Here is a 22158-nt window from a genome sequence, read left to right as displayed (position 1 = left end):
CATGGTAGTGACCGCATCATGCTTTGAGGCTGGAACTGGGGCCTTAATCAAGGTAGAGGAACTTATGAACAGTTCCAAATACCAGTCAATATTGGCACAAAACCTTCAGGATTCTGCTAGAAAGCTGAACATGAAGAGGAACTTCATCTTTCAACATGACGACCCAAAACACACATCCAAATCAACAAAAGAAGGGCTTCACCAGAAGAAGATTAAAGTTTTGGAATGGCCCAGTCAGAGCCCAGACCTGAATCCGATCAAAAATCTGTGGGGTGATCTGAAGAGAGCTCTGCATAGGAGATAACCTCACAATCTGACAGATTTGGAGTGTTTTTGCAAGGAAGAGTGGGCAAATATTGCCAAGTCAAGATGTGCCATGCTGACAGACTCATACCCAATAAGACTGAGTGCTGTAATAAAATCAACAGGTGCTTCAGCAAAGTGTTACTTTATTGGGTGTGCACACTTATGCAACTAGAATTTATTTTGTGTTCTATGGTGGTAAGTTATGGTAGTAGCAATAAATATACAGCTAAATGTGAAAAAATAGTTTATTTTACCATTTTGGCCAAGTTTTCCTTTGAGAATAGGAAACAAATCAGGAAGCTATCCATTACCATTTACCATCAAAAGAAAGCCCAATTTGTTCTGGGGGGGAAAAAAAAAACAGCTATAATCTGACTGGATGCACAAACTGGTTGTGATATGTACTGACACATACACTATATTATCAAACGCATTGGGACACCTGCCTTTACAAGCACATGAACTTGGCATCCAAGTCTTAGTCCGTAGGGTTCAATATTGAGTTGGCCCACCCTTTGAAGCTGCAATACCTCAAACTCATCTGGGAAGGCTGTCCTCAAGGTTTAAGAGAGTGTCTAAGGGAATATTTGACGATACTTCCAGAAGCACATTTGTGAGGTCAGGCACTGATGTTGGATGAGAAGGCCTGGCGTCTCCGCTCTAATTCATCCCAAAGGTGCTCTGATTGAGGTCAGGACTCAGGACTGCAGGCTACTCAAGTTCCTCTACCCCAAACTTGTGTATCTATGTCTTTACACAGTGATCCGCACCCATGTTGGAACAGGTAGGTGCCATTCCCAAACTGTTCCCACAAAGTTAAGAACATGAAATTGTCCAAAATATCTTAATATGCTGACACCTTAAGCTTTCCCTTCACTGGAACTAAGGGTCCAAGCCCAACCACAAAAAAAAAAAAAAACCCACACTATAAATCTCCCATCCACCAAACTTTACACTTGGCACAGTTCAGACAGGCAAGTACCGTTCTCCTGGCAACCGAAAAACCCAAGCACGTCCATCAGATTGCCAGAGAAACGTGATTCGTCACTACAGAGAACACGTCTCCACTGCTCTGGAGTCCAGTGGTGGCGTGCTTTACACCACTGCATCCGATGCTTTGTGTTGCACTTGGTGATGTAAGGCTTGAATGCAGCTGCTCGACAATGGAAACCCATTCCATGAAGCTCTCTACGCACAGTTGTGCAAATCTGAAGGCCACATGAAGTTTAGAGGTCTGTAGCTATTGACTCTGCAGACAGTTGGTGACTTCTGCGCACTGTGAGCTTCAGCATGTGCTGACCACGCTTTGCCATTTTACATTGTCTACCACTTCGTAGCCGGGTTGCTGTTGCTCCCAGTTGCTTCCAGTTTGTTATAATCCCACTAACAGTTGACCGTGGAATATTTAGTAGCAAGGAAATTTCAGATAGACTTAGGGCTTGTTCACACTTCTAATCACACAAATAATTTCTAACTCTTGCCAAACGCCCCTATAGTGTTTGACAGGCATTTGGGAAGCATTTTTAACGCTCCTCTAACGCCCTATACGCGTTTTTAAGACGTTCCCGTTTGTCAAGTGTTAAAACCGCACCACAAACGCCTATATTGAAGTTTAATGGTATTAATGCTCCGCAAACACCTCGCAACCGCATGGAAGGTTCAAGACTGCCCAGCCAAATGCCTGAAGCCGCAAAATTGTCTTTTGGACATTCACTAAGTGCTTTAACAGACATGGATCTTTCAGAAGATCGTCCAGATAGCCTGCCACCTAGATGAATTGAGTTCTGAGAACTGCTGGCAAGGGCGTTAAGAACTTTGTGATAGCAGAAAAAAAGTTGAAGGCCAATGCATCAAAATGAGTAACAAGGAACATGTAGATGGGCATCTACGAATGCCATGTGTTCCCCTTGTCTGAGAAAGGCAATTGCAGACCTAGCAGATTCCATTCAAAACATAAGAATTTGAGGAAATTTGTTGAGGGATTTTACTATCAGAATAGGACAGAAAATTCTTTGACTCTGGCATAATGAGCAGGTCTGTGATTAACCTCTTGAACATGCCTTGTGTTGATACTGGTACAACCACTCCCTGACACAAGAGGTGGTTCAAAGGCTTCTGCAAATCTAACTGACCTTTGGCATTTTTTTGCTGATTTGAAAGAAAAAAAAGTGGTGGGGAGGTAGAGTTTTCACACAGGTCTGGGATGTCTGTGACCCAGAGAGATGCAAACTGCAACAGACATCTCCCTACTTTCACGAGTGAGGGTGTCCTTTCAGCATGAATAGGTTTTTTTTGGGCAAAGCCTTGTGCTCAAAAGAAGGGCTGAGTCCTGGATTTGAAATTGAAGCTTGCGAAGAGCATGAAGGTGCTCTACATTTGGAAGAGCAATGATCCCCTGAACAGGGGGGCCTTGGCACCTTTCCTGAGGAAGCAAAACATTTGTGACCTTGGTCATGTATTGGTTATGTTCCTCACCAAATATAGGTCTCTTTAACCCCTTCACACCTATAGTATAAAACAAATCTTAATGCCCAAGCACAATTTTTGACATGTGTTAGTAAAACCGTAACATCACCACAACTACTCTGCACATCCAGGTGAATTATACCTTGTTTTTTTTCAGGACAAATTGGGCTTTCATTTGGTGGTAAATTTAGCTGTGTGTTTCTTGTTACTACCATAACCTATCACCAAAGAAGAAAACAAAAAAAATGTTCTCTCTTGACAATCACAGCGATACCATATATGTGTATGTTATTTGTTGCTTATACCCATAGTACAGCCCAGAAACAATAGTGCGCATAACCTTGATGAAGTCATGTGACCCGTGATGTAACGCGTAGGACGGAAGCATGGTGACGTCAATATGGTATGAACAGCAGCCGCCATCTTGGTACACCCAACCTCATACACCCTGTGAGGATTTTGGAGGAGGAGATTTAAAGTTACACACCTTTAAGAACATCAGTATTACTGCTTGCTATGTGTGCCATGGAGAGGAGCCTTCGTTTGTCTTACCACTGAGATCCATCTGGTATGGGATCATCGACCTGTGTTTATGCTTTCTGACTCCTTGCAGTTCGCAGTTGGAAGGTGAGCACGTAAGCTAGGTGGTGAAGGATTGCCCGTTTGTTGGGGTCACTGAGGTTTCATGGCTTTGTGATACACTTTTTGTGTCTTTTTTGGGACTATTTGTTTGATGCCATATTTCTTTGCCATTTTTCCATTTATAATATATTTTTCATGCATTTCATCCACTGAACACTTGATGATTCTGTGTTTTTATTGTATTCACCATTTATCTTTGCTGCCACTTGCTGATTGTTCAATCACTTTTTGAATTAGTAGTGCAGCACATTTTTGCACATTATTTATTTGCTTTTATATTGATTGCTCACTCACTTCATGGATAAGTAGCGCAGCACCATTTCATTTATACTTTAAAGTATTCAGTCCCCCTTCACTCTCTCAATCTAGTTGTGTTGCAGCCGGATACAAATGAAAGCCCGCTTGGAGTTTGCAAATGCTTTTTTTTTTTTACAAACTCCTAAAGGGCTTTCACACGTTTTGCACTGTGGGGGGGCCACTATGCTCTTGGGAATCTACAGTGCAGCTGAAATGTATTTAAACCCTTCTCTGGATCTGTGCCTTGCAATGATCCTGTCGCTGAGCTCTGCAGGCAGTTTCTTTGACCTCATGGCTTTTGCTCTGATACAGTATGCAATGTCAGCTGTGAGACCCCTTTATAGAGAAGTGTGGGTCTAAGGGCCATTTTACACTACATGCGTTTTAATTGCTTTTTTTCTGCATTCAAAAAACGCAAAAAAAAGTAGGTTAAATGGTTGTCAATGTCAAAGTTTACATCAATGCTTGCAGTTGCAGTGCATTCCAGATGCAGAAAAAAAAAATATTAAAAAAGGCTGCTTTTTTTTTTTACAGAATTGTACTCGAACGTGACAAAACGTATCAAAAACACACTGGAATGCACCAAAAACGCACTGGAAAGCACATATCCCTATTTGAAGAAAAAGAGGGGAAAAAATTAACTGGAATTCAAAAGAAAATATGTAAAAAATGTACTGGAACATGCCACAAATGCGTCTGGGATGTCAGTGATACCAAGTCAGTTCCCCCCAGTGTCAGAATGCCCGCCGCAATCTCACTATAAGTCGCTGATCGCCGCCATTGCTAGTAAAAAAATTTTTTTAAAAAAAATCCCAGTATACCACCATTTGTAAAAACTATAACTTTCACGTAGACCCATATAGGGATTTTTTTTATTAGCGAAGACATGTAGGAGAATACATATTGGCTTAAATTTATGATGAAATTAGATTTTTAAAATGTTTTTACTGGATATGTTTAATAGCAAAAAGTCAAAAATATTTTTTTTTCTCAAAATTGTCGGTCTTTTTTTTTATAGCGCATAAAATAAAAATCGCACAGGCGATCAAATATCACCGAAAGAAAGCTCAATTTGTGGGAAAAAAGGATGTAAATTTCATTTGGGTGCAGTATTGCATGACCGTGCAATTGTCAATTAAAGTAATGCAGTGCCGTAACGCAAAAATGGCCTGGTCGGGGGGGGGGGGGGGTAAATCCTCAGGAGGGCAAGTGGTTAATGAGAAAAACATTAATTTAACCCCTTAAGGGCACTTATACCCCCTTCCTGCCTAGGCCAATTTTCAGCTTTCAGCGCGGTCTCACTTTGAATGACAATTGCGCAGTCATGCAACACTGTACCCATATGAAATGTTTTTAATTTTTTTGAGACAGATAGAGCTTTATTTTGGTGGTATTTAATCACCTCTGGGTTTTATATTTTTTACTAAACAAACCAAAAATTAAACATTTTTGAAAAAAAATGTTTTAGTTTTTGTTATAAAATTTTGTAAATAAGTGATTTTTCTCCTTCACTGATGTGCGCTAATGAGGCTACAGTGATGGGCACAGAAAGGCTGCACTGATGGGCACTGATGAGGAGGCACTGGTAGGTGGTACTGATGGGCACTGACAGGCATCACTGATGGGCACTGAAAGGCAGCACTCATACATGGCACTGATAGGTGGCACTGACAGGCGGCACTGTTAGGCAGCACTAATATGTGGCACTGACTGGTATTGATAGGCAGCACTGACTGGCATTGATGGGTGGCACTGACAGGCAGCTCAGATAGGCACTGATATGTGGCATTGATGTGCACTGGTAGGCACGGATATGTGGCACTGATGGGCACTGGCAGGTGGCATTGATGGACAGTGATAGGTGGCATTGCTGGGGCTACACTGATCATCAGGGCTGCCCTGATGATCAGTGTAGATGTCCCCTCTGAGGAATGCCGATTACCGGCTCTCCTCTCGAGCTGTCACCGTGACAGCTCGTGAGGAGAGAAATGCTGATAACTGGCATTTACATGCAATCAGCTGTGATTGGACACAGCTGATCACATGACCGAGCCGACATCTTCGGCTCTTTCCGTTGCTCGGCGATCCGTTGTGTCCAAGGGACAGCGCCACCACCTATCGCCGTGCTGCGCACCCCCGGAGCTGCAAACGCGCGGTTAAGGTGGCAGGACGTTATATGACGTCCTCCCAGAACGAGAGAATCGCCTTACGCCCGTCATTTCCTTATATGGCGGTTGGGAGGTGGTTAAACAACTGTATCACGCTGCAACATGACAAAACTGAAAAAAGTAAAGGGGGTCTGAATACTTTAAAAATGCACTGTAAATTCATTATGTATTCAAAGACCAGTAATGGTTGCTTCTGAAACTGTGTGCAGCAGTAAAGCAAATGTTCTACATGAAGAAAACAAGAGCAAAGTAATACAAATACAAAATTGAAATATTTATATTTAATACTTACTTTGCTTCATCATCATACGAAATGCTTCCAAGTGTTTCTAGTACATTAATGATTGCTTGATCATTTAAATTGAACCTGTGCAACACAATAGAGGAAAAGCAAATGAAAGACCGCTATCTATTCTAGAAAGCATACTTGATTTGTTACATAGGCCCTTCAAGTTTCAACCTGTGTTTTTAGGGCTCAAAAATGCAGTGTCTCAAAGAACCTAACTAAATAAAGATTTCAAAGAATATGGTTAAATCATGAAAAACGGAACGAAGAGTACACCAGTTTTCAGACTTATAGAATGTACACACAACAGCCAATTTACAAATGATTCAACAATGAAAAATGTCTGTTCTTGTCTATTCTTCACTAAGTTTGCTGGAAAATATACTTGCTCTGAGCTACTTGTCATACATACGGGAAGCAGACACTTAAGTGGTATTACACCCAAAACCAAAAAACTAATATATTGCAACTTACCAATCATTAAATGTGGTGGCTGCATTCGGTTTTTTTTTAGGCTTCCCCACCCGCCTCCCCTCCTCGGTTTTCACTGGCTGATTTGGTCAGTAACACCTCCTGTCACAAGGGGAGGACCCTGCTTTGCTCAGCAGGGATCTGTCCACTGCTCGCCTTGCTGAGTAGAGTGGGCAGATGACAGGTCTGTGTCCGCTCCATTTATACAGAGGGGACACAGACACAGCCTGTTCTGCTCTATGGGTAGTCGGGGTAAACAAACCAGCAGTCCATTTACACCAGACTGCCCTCTGATACACTTTTTTTTTTTTTTTTTCAGATCAAAATTGGAGGTAGGCAGGTATAAGCACACACTAGTCTGTTCATACCATTCGGTCCATGGGAAGACATGGACCATTTTATCAGGTACACCTGAAAAACTGACATGCGGACCCGATCGGATTACCCATGTGAAAATGATTCCTGCCAAAATGTAAAAAAATTTTGAAACTACAGAAAAGAATGATCAATCACATAAAAGTTGATGTGGATTGCTTGCACTTCTGAGATATAATTAGAGCTATAGTTTGAGTGCCTATTCACACAGATCGGTGACTGGCTTTTTTCTGCTCTGAAAAAACAGTCATTGAGAGGGCACAGGGAAAACAATTGTTTATGTGCCCTGCTCACACTGCAATGCAGGAAGTATGGTACAGTGAGCTGCAATAAAATGCAAATATGCCGCTGGCAGTGAAATACGGTGTCACTTTGAGCACTTCATATAAAGATGGCAGGAAAAAAATAAAAAGGCACCTGTTTGATTAGCTGAAACATGCACCACACTGCCCCTAATTATTGGTTTACATTCTCATATAGAAATATAGTGTGTACATGATTAAGATAAAGTGGCACATACCTAACATTAGGATGGGTTTTCAGAGTTTCGATCATGTGATCTTGTTTAAAATCCACCATCAAATCTGCAATAAGCTTAATAAAAAATGTCGATGTTAATAAAATATAAAATAAAGTTAAACAGCTTGAATAATCATGCATTAACCTTCTTGGTGGTCTAACTAATCAATATTTTTGAATGTCAAAGCGGTATTTTTTTTGCATGGAAATTTGTTTTATATTGTAGGCCTGTAATTCTTAGGAATGACTCACTTAAATCTGTCCAAACAAGAATCTAGTAAACATCCTGGGTATGATAAAGTTTGAAACAAGATATCATAAATTATAATATAATAAATTATAAAAATAATAATACATTTAATTCAATAATGTAAATCAAACCAAAAAACACTGAAATTTGGAATAGAGCACAAAGTTCGCACATCACTGAGCTCAGTCACAGAATCGTTTTGGGTGTCTGATGATGAATTTCCCCACAAATCATTATTGCTCAACTCTGCAAGTGATTCTAATTCACTAACGCGGTTTTCTAGCTGGTCTAAAAACCGCTTTTGACCTAAAAGGGACGCTTTTTGGATGCCATGGACGTTTCTCAGTATCCAGGCAAAAAGAACGGTAAAAGTGCAGGCAGGGCACAGAACAAAACACTAGAGACAAAATTTAGGTGAAATGGTTTGATACAGTAATGTAATACTAACAGTTTACAGTGTATTGTGTATGTCAAATTTTAACTTTTTTTGAGTCTCCCGCCGATTCTGCCCCCCGTACGTCCCCAAGTTCGCAGGGAATGGAACCTGGAAGACGTATGCAGGCATCAGCCAGCGGACATGGGGGACACAGCAGGAGGACCTCGTGGGATCGCATGACAAGGTAAGGCTCAAGGGATCGCTGCATTGTAATCCAGAGTGTTGCTCGGGGTTACCGCTTCTGGTACTGATATTAACCCCGAGCCACACTCGGGATTACCACCAGGAAGGTTAAAGAGGAATTCTAGCTTTTCTTTTTACTGAACAGAATAGGAACAAGATCCTGTAGAACATTTCCCCTCACTAACGGAGGCACAACAGAAGAGACAAACTTTTCAAATAGTCACTTTTGAAAGGTTTTTGTGACTATTTTTGTGGCTATTGCTTAAAATTGGATTTCCTACCAATTTCTGTTTTGGTGAACACTTATTCAAGGAATTAAGGGGAACCTTTCAATAAGATCACAATTATCTGACCAACCCCCCCCCCCCTTCATTTAAAAAAAACCTTAAACATTTAAAAAGGTAACGATTATGCTTGAAGATGGTGAAAAATACTGCAGGATAACTTTACAGTTCAAATGTACATATCTAAAAGATTGCTTTATCCTGCCTACACATGGAAAATTTTAGGCAATTTCAATCAGTTTTGGACTGCAAAAATTTACTAAATGGTTTAAGGCAACCTTCTACCAACAATTTCCAAGTTTGTATAAAAACTTGATGGAAAGTTTCATGATATATTTGACTATTTTTGCATGTGAAGCCTGGTTAAAATCATCGGAAAATGTACAATTTTTATGGCCAGCATTTAGCTAAAGATAAGATGATGATCATGAACTAGTAAGAACATGTCTGACGGCAAAAGGCCTGTTTTTAAAAAGGAGAAGCTGCCACTCTCCAATCGCGAGTCAGAGAAAAGCAACATTAGAACATTTTAATAAAAATGTTGTTTACATCACGTTTCCCCTAAAGGATAAGTTGTTCCCATTTCGTAGAATGTTACACCCATTATTAGGGTGTAAAATGTTAGGAAACGACTGGCCCCCCACTCTCTCCCCACCAACCCCTCCACATGTGACAGCTAGCAGGGGATCTTCTACCTTCACTAGCTGTCACAATTTAAAAAAAAAAAAAAAAAAGGATTCTGTAAATGGGAAAACTACAAGTTCTGATAGCCTTTGCAGCTGTGAGCTTGTAGTTCTCAATGAATTACCACAGCGCTGTGGTAGTTATTGATTCTTCCTTTCAGAGTGTATCTGCTTTTCAGTACAAGGTATGAGCACACAGATATACTGACAGGTCTGCAGGAGTCCTGCATGGAACCAGAGATCTGCTAATTGCTGGTGCAATGCTTTCCAGGCTTCAAAAACAAAAAATAGTAAATGCACTTTTTTACCTACAAAAAAAAATGTGCATTATTTTTTGTTAAAAGGTGAACTTATCCTTTTAATGCTCAGTCACATGGACACTATTTTCTTCCCAAAATATTTCAGATCGTTAAACTATTTGATCAACAGTATGTAGGTCCTTTTCCACATGATCTAGTTTGGATGATTCCAACGAAGGTTCTTTTAATGCTATGGCATACATAGGCATGTTAAACACAGGTAACTTATTCAAGCACTATGGCTGATTGCACACTAGCAAGATTTTGAGGACATGCACGCCCCCACCCCCCAAAGTTTCTCCCCTATAACCCCCACACACTGAATCCTACCTTTTTTAGCAAGCAACAGAGTAAACCAAGGAAAGAAAGGGAGGGTGGCATGTGTATGTTACAGTATCCAAAGAGTTACAGATAAATAAAAATTCCTTATGTCTTAATCATACAGTAGAGGACAAAGGCTAAATATTCATACACCATTGGATATCGGCAATCAATGAACACAAAGGGTGGGCAACAAATAGGCAAAAGAGACTGTGCCAATCGGCCAAAAAAGCAACAGGTTCAGAGTGCTGCTGCAAGAAACTTGTGACAAAGGCTGCATTGCAGAAGACTGGCAGCCTCCTGGAAAAACTGAGCATAAACAGAAGATCAGGTGGTTGCCTTTCCATTGACAGCTGGGCCACAGAGGCTGGGTGCCGAAATGCCCAGGAAACTCCCACATATCTGATGGAATAGGCTCGCAATAGCACAGGAGAAGATTGTTGGTAAAGAGTAAAAGCTCCTATAATCAAGTTCCGTATCCACTATGCAATGAGAAATATTGAAACTGTGTGTCCTTTGAGAGGACCCAAAGAAAGAAGATTAAATTTGCTTGATAATAGTGGTAGCTTTAAAAACAGACCTTCACTCCTAATTGCATGCTCTGCCTCCTCCCCTCTCCCTCTTACAAATGTAATGTTTTTTTATGCTTTGAAATGTCCATGTGATTTAATATATATAGGACGTACTAAAAGACCATTGAAAAAAAAAGAATTAAAGAGCATGTATATAACATTAACAGAGGGTATAAGTATCATCATCTTTCTCTACATTTCAAACAAAACCACAATAAAGATGCCAGTTCTCTGCAGTTTTGGGGAATTGAGAAGCATTTACATCATTGGCGAGGTGATAATTTGGTTAGGGAAATTAGTAGAAAGGAATCTAAGTGGATATTTGAAATGGGTTCTTTAGCTCCTAATGGTTTGAATAAAGAATTTGATCTTCCATGTTTTTTGAGTAATGATTAAAGAGACTATAAATAGTAAGGAGGATTGATTCTTAATAATATTAACATTATTTGAATAAAAGCTCAATCATTTTAAAAATAATTTTTTCATTTTAAGGAGGAGTAGTGGATACTATGACCTGATACCAAGGGTAGTTGATATAATATATATATTAAACAAATGATTATTAATTATAATTTATTATATTGTTGGTATTATATTGATACATATATATGCATGATTCTTTATGATACCTTTTGAGTACTATTGGTGGATTGCATTCACCAATAGATATATGATTTAGTGAGGTGTCGGTGTAGTTGATGTTGGTGGGTATGTATAGGGACATCATATAGATGCGTATGTAGGCACACTGATATTAAGTATATCCAACTTACACAATTTATTAGTAAATATTGTAAGTTATTTTAATTAAAAAAAAAAGTTATTTTTTAATATATATATATATATATATATATATATATATATATATAAATAATTTTTTTAAGTTCAGTAAGGTGTCTTTATGTACCCCAATATGTTTTTAGGGATATGGATTAGAAGTTGTATTTGTTTGTATGATGTTTATATATAGAGCTGTGATCGTACAGTGAAGCCGACGGAGCGTGGTGAATAACAGAGTGCAGTATATGCTGAGAAGGTTGTTTTGCATAGCTAGAATAGACCTTGGGAAAATGGCCGTGCACATGCGGACTTCAAGAAAATGGAATCCGAGAGTCCTATATAAAAATCCCATAGAAGTAGTGGTGACCAATCAATTCTCCCTGATGAAGCCACGTGACCGGTGGAGTAACGCGTAGGGAGGGGCTCTGTCACCACGCCCAGTCGGCTTCTATACGGCGAGTACAGCTAGTGTGCGGTGCACACAAGGAGATATGCATTAAGGCTTGTTTTAATTATTAAAATGTGAGTGCAATACAATGGCTATGCAATAAAGTGTTTTATAAGGGTAAAGCACTAGCTTTTGTTCTTTTTTTGGCATTATATGTGTGGAGACTTCTGGAGTGGATCTAGGAGGATTATTCCCCTTGGAGACTTCTGAAGTGGATCTAGGAGGATTATTCCCCTTGGAGGTGAGAAGGAGGAAATATCCATCCATACACAGATCTGCATAGGATAGTAATGAGAGGAGAGACACCAGGTGGATAATCAGGAAATCACGCTGCGAACACATTCAAAGAAGGTGGTGAACATCAGTGCACATTTTATCCTTTTAGGATAAACAGCTTGTTTATCCTGTATTTTTGGGCTAAAAATTGAGGTGAGCGTATAATTGAGCTTCATATATACCGCAATCATCTATGTGTTGGAGTGAATTCACCTTTTTGTACCCATCTCTCGGAAAAGGAGGATTTCACTTTATTATTGATATTGGACACATAATAATGTTATTACACTAAAATTTCTCTATATCCTAAAGGGATCATTCAAGTAATTTTGTGTACTGTTTGGATAATATATTGTAAGGACTTACACTGTTTTTATAGTTTATTTACATCAATATAGGAGCGCAGCACAGTTATTTGTTTTTATATAGATTCTGACACTATGAGTTGGTGTGATGTGTTTGCGAACCTATTTGTGCATTTATAATAAGGTGATTTAATTTTTATTATTTTTGATTCAAAGACACATTTATTAATTTTTTTATTTATATATACTTTTTTGTATTTCACCTATTTATAGAAATTTACCATATTAGCTCACAAGTAATAATTAGCATTTGATTGATATAAAGTTTTTTTATTGTGTTTCTCCAAATGCTTTATTTGTGCTCAAAGAAGAATTTCTACAAATCTAGCCTATGGGAGAATTTCTCCACCCCGATGTGCCACAAGGCTCTGGTCCTGAGAGAGCCCTGAGGCATATCTACACAAACGCTGGTTCTCCAAGCGATACGTGCATGTGCGCGGTAATCTCACACACACTCTTAACTGCTACCATGAAAGCCCAAAAACTTCCCTTGTCCATGCGCAGAAAATCATCTGCAACTGCACAGATGAGCCCTACCAGAACCCAAAAGCCAGGCAGAGCCCATTGCAATGTCTACACATGCATCATAATGGAAGCTCCCAGGACAGGGGAAGGAACGTAAGGAAAGCAGACTGAAGATCAACTTTACGGCTCTGACTACGTCCAGGCAATTTATAGACACTTCCTTTGAATGCTTAGGAGCAGAGCACAGGGATGATAGAAAAATGTCCTCATTAAGATGAAACGCTGGAAAAACCTTATAGCGGTCGATTATGAGAGTGTGCCCTTTATAGTAAAGAGTCGCCAGTTCAGTGACATATTTGACATGGTCAATACCAAAATGTCTACTTTGCAGATGAGAATCTCCAGGGGAAATCCCTTATGGGTTCAAAGAGTTGTTTCAACAAGGAAGAGAACAAAAATATGGTCCAAGAGAAACATGAGGTGCTGCAAAGGGAGCCTGAAAGCACCTTGAATAATTGTTTTGTACATGGGACTGCAAACCAAAGACCTTTGAAAAAGGATGACTAAGGAGGATACATGCCCATTAAGGGTTGTAAGAGCCAAACTCTAGAGAAGAATTGTTTGTAGGAAGACCAAAATGTGAGGCAAAGAGTAATCTGACTGAATTGACTATGCTCACACCTGGAAAAAGAGGAATTTCAGTTTGCCAATAAATTCCATCTCTTACAGTGCAAGATGCAAGCAACCTATTTATGCACCATGAGTTATAGCATTGTACTATCAGGTTATTGTATAATGGCAAGCCTATAAGGACACCCCAGGTGTGCCTCCCTTATAATGCTACTGCACTTTGTGTATCCTCCATTTTTTGCTAGTGTCTAAAGGTGATCAACCTCTTCTCTTTCACACAGAAATCAGATCCACTAGATCAGTGGTTCTTAACCTGGGTTCGATCGAACCATAGGGGTTCGGTGAGTCAGTCTCGCGGGTTCGGTGGAGGTGAAGACCCACACCCGACTCATATGATTCGTGCAGTATATATTCATTATTATGTTTTTGTGTGAAAATCATGTTTTAATGGTTTTGTTCTTTGTTCTTAACGGTTTTGTTCATTTTGTGCACCTATGTATAAATATATACCTAAATATATACCTATGTTTTGAATTTTAAAAATCATATTTTATTTTTCCAATTAAGAAGGGTTCGGTGAATGCGCATATGAAACTGGTGGGGTTCAGTACCTCCAACAAGGTTAAGAACCACTGCACTAGATCATTAATTTGATCATTTTCTTCAAATTCTTCAAATCAGCATTTCAGTCTTCTAATGCCTACACAGAAGCAGTGTATCTGGATCGGTGGAACCTCTAAAGACTTGGGAGTTGTATCCAAACCTCGTACTGTGGGGAAGGCTTGCAATGTTGCTTTGGGTAATGGATCCTGTATGGGCGTTCGCCTAGCAACTTGGTGCAAAACGTTGAATCAGAAATAGGGTGCAATACAGATCTCAGGGCTGTCATCCATCACTATCGAACCCAGCCCCTGGCCTTTGCTTAGAATGCTTTCCTTCACTTCACAGTGCAACTTTTAAAACTTGGTACTAAAACCAATATAAATTAAAATATACAGCGCTTACATAAAAGTGCACAATAAATTAAAGTGCAATACAATAAAAGTCCAAATGTGATTCCTATAATTATGGTACAAACCAACAAATGTCCACGTGTGATTATTATTATACCACAACACGAATTTTTAAAAACTACACGTATAGTCTACCAATTAGTCCATCATCCATAAAGTTCAACTGTGTTACCACTACAAAGTGAAATGATGTGCAACTTCTGCAAATTAAAATGCTTCATGCAAAAATCGACCACTTCCTGATTCTTGTGTTCCACTCCACTTGCATGTACCACCACCATCACAGAGAACTCGCCAGATCTAGGTCTGGTGCACCATGCAAGATCTTACCTCGTGGAGTGTCAATGATCATGAGAACAGTGAGGAATCATCCCAGAACTACACATGAGGATCTCGTCAATGATCTCCAGGCAGCTGGGACCACAGTCACCAAGAAAACAATTGGTAACACATTACGCCGACAAGGATTGAAATCCTGCAGTGCCCGCACAAGGTCCCTCTGCTCAAGAAAGCACATTTCCAGGCCCGTGTGAAGTTTGCCACTGAACATCTGAATGATGCAGAGGAGGACTGGTTTAAAGTGTGAGACCACAATCAAACGCTTTGACATCAACTCAACTCGCCGTGTTTGGAGGAGTAGGAATGCTGCCTATGACCCCAAGAACACCATCCCAACTGTCAAACATGGTGGTGGAAACATTCTGCTTTGGGGGTGTTTTTCTGCTAAGGGGACAGGACAACTGCACAGCATCAAAAGGGACGATGGGCGGGGCAATGTAACATCAAATCTTGGGTGAGAACCTTCTTCCCTCAGCCAGAGCATTGAAAATGGGTCGTGGATGGGTGTTCCAGCATGACAATGACCCAAAACACATGGCCAAGGCAACAAAGGAGTAGCTCAAGAAGAAGCACATTAAGGTTCTACACACACACACACATATATATATATATATATATATATATATATATATATATATATATATATATATACACACACACACACACACACATACATACATATACATACACACACACTAATATTGCCAAAAAGTATTGGGGCATATGGCGTGCGTTCCATAGGGCGGATGTTCTGCTGACGTCACATCCGCCCTGTGGAATGCACGCCGCTCTGAGGAGCAACCACCACAGCGACATTCCATTTTTTTTACAGTGCATTAGCAACAAGGCTGAGATCAATTTGTGAGTGTATTTCTTTCAGATATTCCCCTGAATAAAGGTTAAGCGGTTTTACACTATGGAATGTCTCCTTTTGTTTCTTTATATATGGTGACCTATTGCATAACCTGCTTTTGGAGGAGGAGAGAGTGGTCTTGGAACTTGTCTATTATCAATCACAGTCTCATCCTAAGGAGAGGTGGTTACTTCATTGCAAAATCGGTCCACTGGGATAGTGCCATATTAAAAGTTGAATACCAGCACTTTGCACCTACAGTATTTCACTAGTGTGGAACTGAATATTGAACTTTATGTTGATTATTTATACTGCTTCTATGCACATAGTATGCGCGGTCCATATGGTTAAACAGACCTGTACAATAAATTAATCTGTGAAATTTCCTTGCTACTAAATATTCCACGGTCAACTGTTAGTGGTATTATAACAAAGTGAAAAACAACTAGGAATAGTAGTAACTCAGACACGTAAAATGAAAGAACAGGGTCAGCGGTTTGCAGAGTCAATGGCTAAAGACCTCCAAACTTCGTGTGGCCTTCAGATTAGCACAACAGTGCGTAGAGAGCTTCATTAAATGGGTTTCTAAGGCCAAGCAGCTGCATCCAAGTCTTACATCACCAAGTGCAATGCGAAGCATCGGATGCAGTGGCGACGTGTTCTCTGGAGTGACAAAACATGCTCCTCTCTCTGGCAATCCGATGGATGTATCTGGGTTTGGAAGTTCCTGGGAGAACGGTACTTGCCTGACTGCATTATGCCAAGTATAAAGTATGGTGGAGAGGGAGTAAGGCGTGAGGTTGTTTTTCAGGAGTTGGGCTTGGCCCCTTAGTTCCAGTGAAGGGAACTTTTAAGGTGTCAGCATACCAAGACATTTTGGAAAATTTCATGCACCTAACTTTATGGCAACAGTTTGGGAATGGCCCCTTCCTCTTCCAACATGACTGAGCACCAGTGCACAAAACAGGGTCCATAAAGACATGGATGAGCGAGTTTGAGGTAAAGGAACTTGGCTGGCCTGCACAGAGTCCTGACCTCAACCCAATAGAACACTTTTGGGATGAATTAAGAGAGGGGATTGCAAGCCAGGCCTTCCCGTCTGGCATCAGTGCCTGACCTCACAAATACGCTTATGGAAGAATGGTCAAACATAGACAAACACAGACACATAGACCTATAGACACACTCGTAAATCTTGTGGAAATCCGTTCTAGAAGAGTTAAAGCTTTTATATCTGCAAAGGGTGGGTCTACTCAAGCGATGCTATTATAAGACAGGGATACTATTAATGTGTGTAAAGGCAGGCATCCCAATACTTTTGGCAATATAGTGTGTGTGTTTATAGTGTGATATGTTTTACAGGAGAAAGTAAAAAAATTAAATTTGTTTACATCGCAAAAAGTTAAAAACCCAGTGATGATCAAACACAACCAACAAAAAAAAGCTATTTGTGTGAAAATAAATTCCATAAATTATGCAATTACCAGTTAAAGTAGTGCATTGCCGAATAGCAAAATATTGCCTGCTAATGAAGGGGATAAAACCTTCTGGAGTTGAAGTGGTCAAACTGTCATACAAGAACCCTTAGCAGTATCTGAATTATATATATATATATATATATATATATATATATATTAGATTGTGTAATGCAATAATGTTTGAGTTGGGTTAAAGATGTACCATACTAGCTTACCTGATTAAGATTACAATAAACAGTAAGGTCTGGGGATGCTTTTATTTTTTCTGCACATAAGACTCGAGATTCCAAATCTTTTTTCTTTTCTTGAATGATTCTTGCAGCCTTCTCTAAGTTATCGTTAAAGGCATCAGATGCTTCTCTTAATTCAGCAAATAAATTTGACTTCCTAGGTGTAAGGGAAAAACATTTCACATATTAAATAAAGGGAAAAAAAGGTAAAGACATTTGACAAATGATGCGTCTTACAAGAGCATTCACTTTAGTACCCTTGTAAACCTATTACTACCTCCCCAACTATGTATACAATTTTGAACAAAAATAATAACAGTGGGTGCTCACCCTTCATATAACAAATAAATAAATGAATACAATAGTGATTTTAAAGTTCAAATAATATTAACCTCCCTAGCAGTATGATTATGTCAATATTTCTGTGCTGAAAGCGGTACATTTGTTTGGATGGAAATATGCTGTTTTTTTATTGTAGGCCTGTAATTTTTAGTAATAACTCACTGAAATCTGTCCGAACAAGATTCTAGTAAACATCCTGGGTATGATACAATTTGAAACACGAAATCATAAATTATAATAGAATAATTATAAAAAATATCAATTTAATTCAATAATATAATGAAACCAAAAACACTGAAATTTTAAATATAGCGCCAAGTTCGCACATCACTGAGCTTAGTCGCAAAATCGTTTTCAGTGTCTGATGACGAATTTCCCCACAAATCATTATCACTCAATTCTGCAAGTGGTTCTAATTTACTATCGCTGTTCTCTAGCTGGTCTAAAACCACTTTTGACATAAAGGGACGCTCTTTGGACACCATGGAAGTTTCTCAGTTTCCAGGCAGAAACAACAGTAATAATACAGGCAGGGCACAGGACAAAGCACTAGGGACAAAATGTATGTGAAATGGTTTGATATAGTAATGTTTTACTATGTGATTTTAGTGTATTTAGTGAATGTCACTTTTTAACATTTTTAAATTTCCAGCCGGTTCCGGCCCTCGTACGCTCCAACACTCGTAGGGACCGGAACCCGGAAGACAGATGCCGGCATCGGCCGGAGGAGATGGCCGGAGACGCTGCAGGAGGGACATCATGGGAGCGCAGTACAAGGTAAGTGAAACAGGGAATCCCAGAGCAACGCTGCAGGGTAATCCCGGTGTAGCTCAAGGTTACCGCTTTTGGTACTGAAAGTTAACCCCGAGCTACACTCGGGAATACCGCCAGGGAGGTTAAATAGCAAAGTCCCCATCCATCAAATTTTTGCATATAAACTCAAGAAATGGAGTGACCAAATCTTATTAATATTCCAGCAGTGTTCTACCAATGTGCTCAGCTGAACTGTGCCCTCACCAGATATTCTCGACCGAAAGGTGGTCAGTGCGTCTTGGATGATAGACCCTCCTCAGCCCCAAATAAACGATTACTTCTCAAGCGGAATCTCCAAAAAAAGTGTTGTCACAAGCATTCATTAATAAGCCTATTCCAGTATTGCTAATCACTCTCAGAGAGAGAGAACCAGAAAGGAAATATATAAAGTGTAGTATGTTAATTTCAGAAACAAAAACGTATAAAAGGTATATGAACTCGCATACATCTGGTGCCAAGAAGGGCACCACCATGTACAGCCCACAAGAGGGAACCTCTCCCCACACCATCGCTAGTCTTGCAGTCGAGTGTGCGATCCAGCGACCGGAAGTGACGTGTGTCTCAGCCTCAAAAGCATTTCACACAAAGCGCGTAATCAAGCTCAGGAGGTTGATTAGAGGACCTATCATCCAAGGTTCACTGACCATTTGTTCGAGGATATCTGGTGAGTCCTCAATTCAGCTGAGCATGTTGGTGGAATAAAGCTGGAATATTAGGACGATTTGGTGACTACATTTTTGAGTTTATACACAAGAGTTTAGTGGATGGAGACTTTTGTTGTTAATATTATTTGAACTTAATGATGAATATTATATTCATTTATGTTAACCACTTGCTCTCCTGAAGATTTACCTCCCTCCTGACCAGGCCATTTTTTGCATTACAGCGCTCCGTCAATTTAACAAATTGCGCAGTCATGCAATGCTGCACCCGAATGAAATTTACATCCTTTTTTTTCTCACAAATTGAGCTTTGGTGGTATTTGATCGCCTGTGCATTTTTTTTTTCCGCTATACAAAAAAAAAAAAAAAAAGACAATTTTGAGAAAAAAAAAATATTTTTGACTTTTTGCTATTAAACATGTTCAGTAAAAAAAAAAAAAAAAAAAAAAAAAATCTAATTTCATAATAAATTTACACCAAAATGTATTCTGCTACACGTTTTTGCTAAGAAAAAATCCCAATATGTGTAAATTAATCGGTTTACTTGAAAGTTACAGCGTTTACAAATGGCGGTATATATACTGGGATATTATTTTTACTAGCAATGGTGGCAATCAGCGAATTATAGTGGGACTGCGGCGGACATACTGACATTGGGGGGGAACTGACTTGGCGTCACCGACATCCCCAGTGACAGCAATACAGTACTAACGTTATGAATATATATACAGTGGGGATCGAAAGTTTGGGCACCCCAGCTAAAAATTTGTATTAATGTGCATAAAGAAGCCAAGGAAAGATGGAAAAATCTCCAAAAGGCATCAAATTACAGATTAGACATTCTTATAATATTTCAACAAAAGTTAGATTCTATTTCCATCATTTACAATTTCAAAATAACAGAAAACAAAAAAATGGCGTCTGCAAAAGTTTGGGCACCCTGCAGAGTTAATATCTTGTACTGCCCCCTTTGGCAAGTATCACAGCTTGTAAACGCTTTTTGTAGCCAGCCAAGAGTCTTTCAATTCTTGTTTGAGGTATCTTTGCCCATTCTTCCTTACAAAAGTCTTCCAGTTCTTTGAGATTTCTGGGCTGTCTGTCACGCACTGCTCTTTTAAGGTCTATCCATAGATTTTCAATTATGTTGAGGTCAGGAGATTGTGAAGGCCATGCCAAAACCTTCAGTTTACGCCTCTTGATGTAATCCCCCATGGATTTCGAGGTGTGTTTAGGATCATTATCCATTTGTAGAAGCCATCCTCTCTTTAACTTCAGCTTTTTCACAGCTTTTTCGCATCAAGTTACCATCCAAAATTTGCTGAAATTTTATTGAATCCATTTTTCATTCTACTCGTGAGATGTTCCCTGTGCCACTGGCTGCAACACAACCCCAAAGCATGATTGATCCAACCCCATGCTTAACAGTTGGACAGAGGTTCTTTTCATTAAATTCTGTGCCCCTTCTTCTCCAAACGTACCTTTGCTCATTCTGGCCAAAAAGTTCAATTTTAACCTCATCGGTCCACAGAACTTGTTTCCAAAATGCATCAGGCTTGTCTATGTTCATTTGCAAAGTTCAAACGATGATTTTTGTGGTGAGGACGTAGAAGAGGTTTTCTTCTGATGACTCTTCCATGAAGACCATATTTGTACAAGTATCTCTTTATAGTGGAATAGTGTACCACAACTCCAGTGTCTGCCAGATCTTTCTGGAGGGATCGTGCAGTCAAACGTGGGTTTTGAATTGTTTTTCTCACAATCCTGCGAGCTGTTCTGATATTTTTCTTGGTCTTCCAGATCTTGCTTTAACTTCCAATACATACGTACAATCTAAAGCCCCTAACTCACATTCATACATACACATACTAGGGCCAATTTAGACAGGAGCCAATTAACCTACCAGCATGTCTTTGGAGTGTGGGAGGAAACCGGAGTACCCGGAGGAAACCCACGGAGTCACAGGGAGAACATGCAAACTCCAGGCAGGTGGTGCTGTAGTTGGGATACGAACCAGCGACCCGAGTACTGCCAGGCGGAAGTGCTATCCATTTAGCCCCTGTGCTGCGCGCACGCACGCACACACACACACACACACACACACAGAAAATAAAAAAAACTCTACATACATGTTAAAATGTCAGGTTTCTGTGATGTAAAAAGATGAGACAGAGATAAATCTTTTCCGAACCTTTTCCACCTTTAATGTAAACTATAAACTGTACAACTCAATTGAAAAACAAATCTTTTAAGGGGGGGGGGTTAAACAAAAAATAAAATAATGTGGTTTCACAAGTGTGCACACGCTCTCATAACTGGGCATGTAGCGGTGTTCAGAATTAAGCAATCATATTCAAAATTATGTTAACTACAAGTCAGTACACACCTGACATTTAAAGTGCCTCTGATTAACCCCTAATACATTCAGCTCTTCTAGTAGGTCTTTCCTCACATTTTCTTAGTCACATCCTTCCAAAGCATCAGAGGGATCTCATTGTTAAAAGGCATCAGTCAGGGAGGCGCTAGTGAGCACCGCTATGATGGCCGCATTGTAGGCCCGCGCCTCGGCCACGAGCTGATTTCCTATCTCTTGGGGGGGTCCCCTGTCCCCCGCTGGGAAAGACGACGGGAGCCGCCCACGCCCCCAGCGCTCAGCGAGCCGTGCCGGAACTTGCGGCATACCCGCTGGAGGCTGGGTTTGTAGCACCAGCCTCGATTTTGGGGCCCCCACCGGGGGCCACATCCAAAGCCCAGGCCTCGAGATCAGATCAACTGCTGGAGGCCGCATCTGAAGTCCCAGCCTCAATTTCTGTTCCCCTGCCGCCGCTACCCACAGATGGGCCAGATCCCAGGGGTGTTGACGACCTGGCATCAGAGGCATCCCTGCAGTGACCTTCTCCATCTCTAAG

At 40.1% G+C, this 22158-nt stretch overlaps 1 protein-coding gene across 1 annotated transcript in view; it reads right to left on the bottom strand.

Annotated features, from left to right (window-relative positions):
* RNF17 (ring finger protein 17) overlaps positions 1-22158 on the bottom strand; it is a 458697-nt gene that overhangs the window by 422570 nt on the left and 13969 nt on the right. Inside the window, exons 3-5 of the mRNA XM_089666019.1 lie at positions 17421-17592; positions 7532-7605; positions 6172-6246 (exon numbers count right to left, since the gene is read on the bottom strand). Coding sequence (XP_089522145.1) covers positions 6172-6246; positions 7532-7605; positions 17421-17592 — 321 coding nt within the window. The remainder of the gene's footprint in view (positions 1-6171; positions 6247-7531; positions 7606-17420; positions 17593-22158) is intronic.

The sequence above is a fragment of the Staurois parvus genome, unplaced genomic scaffold, assembly GCF_062004578.1.
Source record: "Staurois parvus isolate SC_StPar_1 unplaced genomic scaffold, SC_StPar_1.0 ptg000050l, whole genome shotgun sequence".
NCBI lineage: Eukaryota > Metazoa > Chordata > Amphibia > Anura > Ranidae > Staurois > Staurois parvus.
This window is presented reverse-complemented; position numbering and strand designations above follow the sequence as displayed.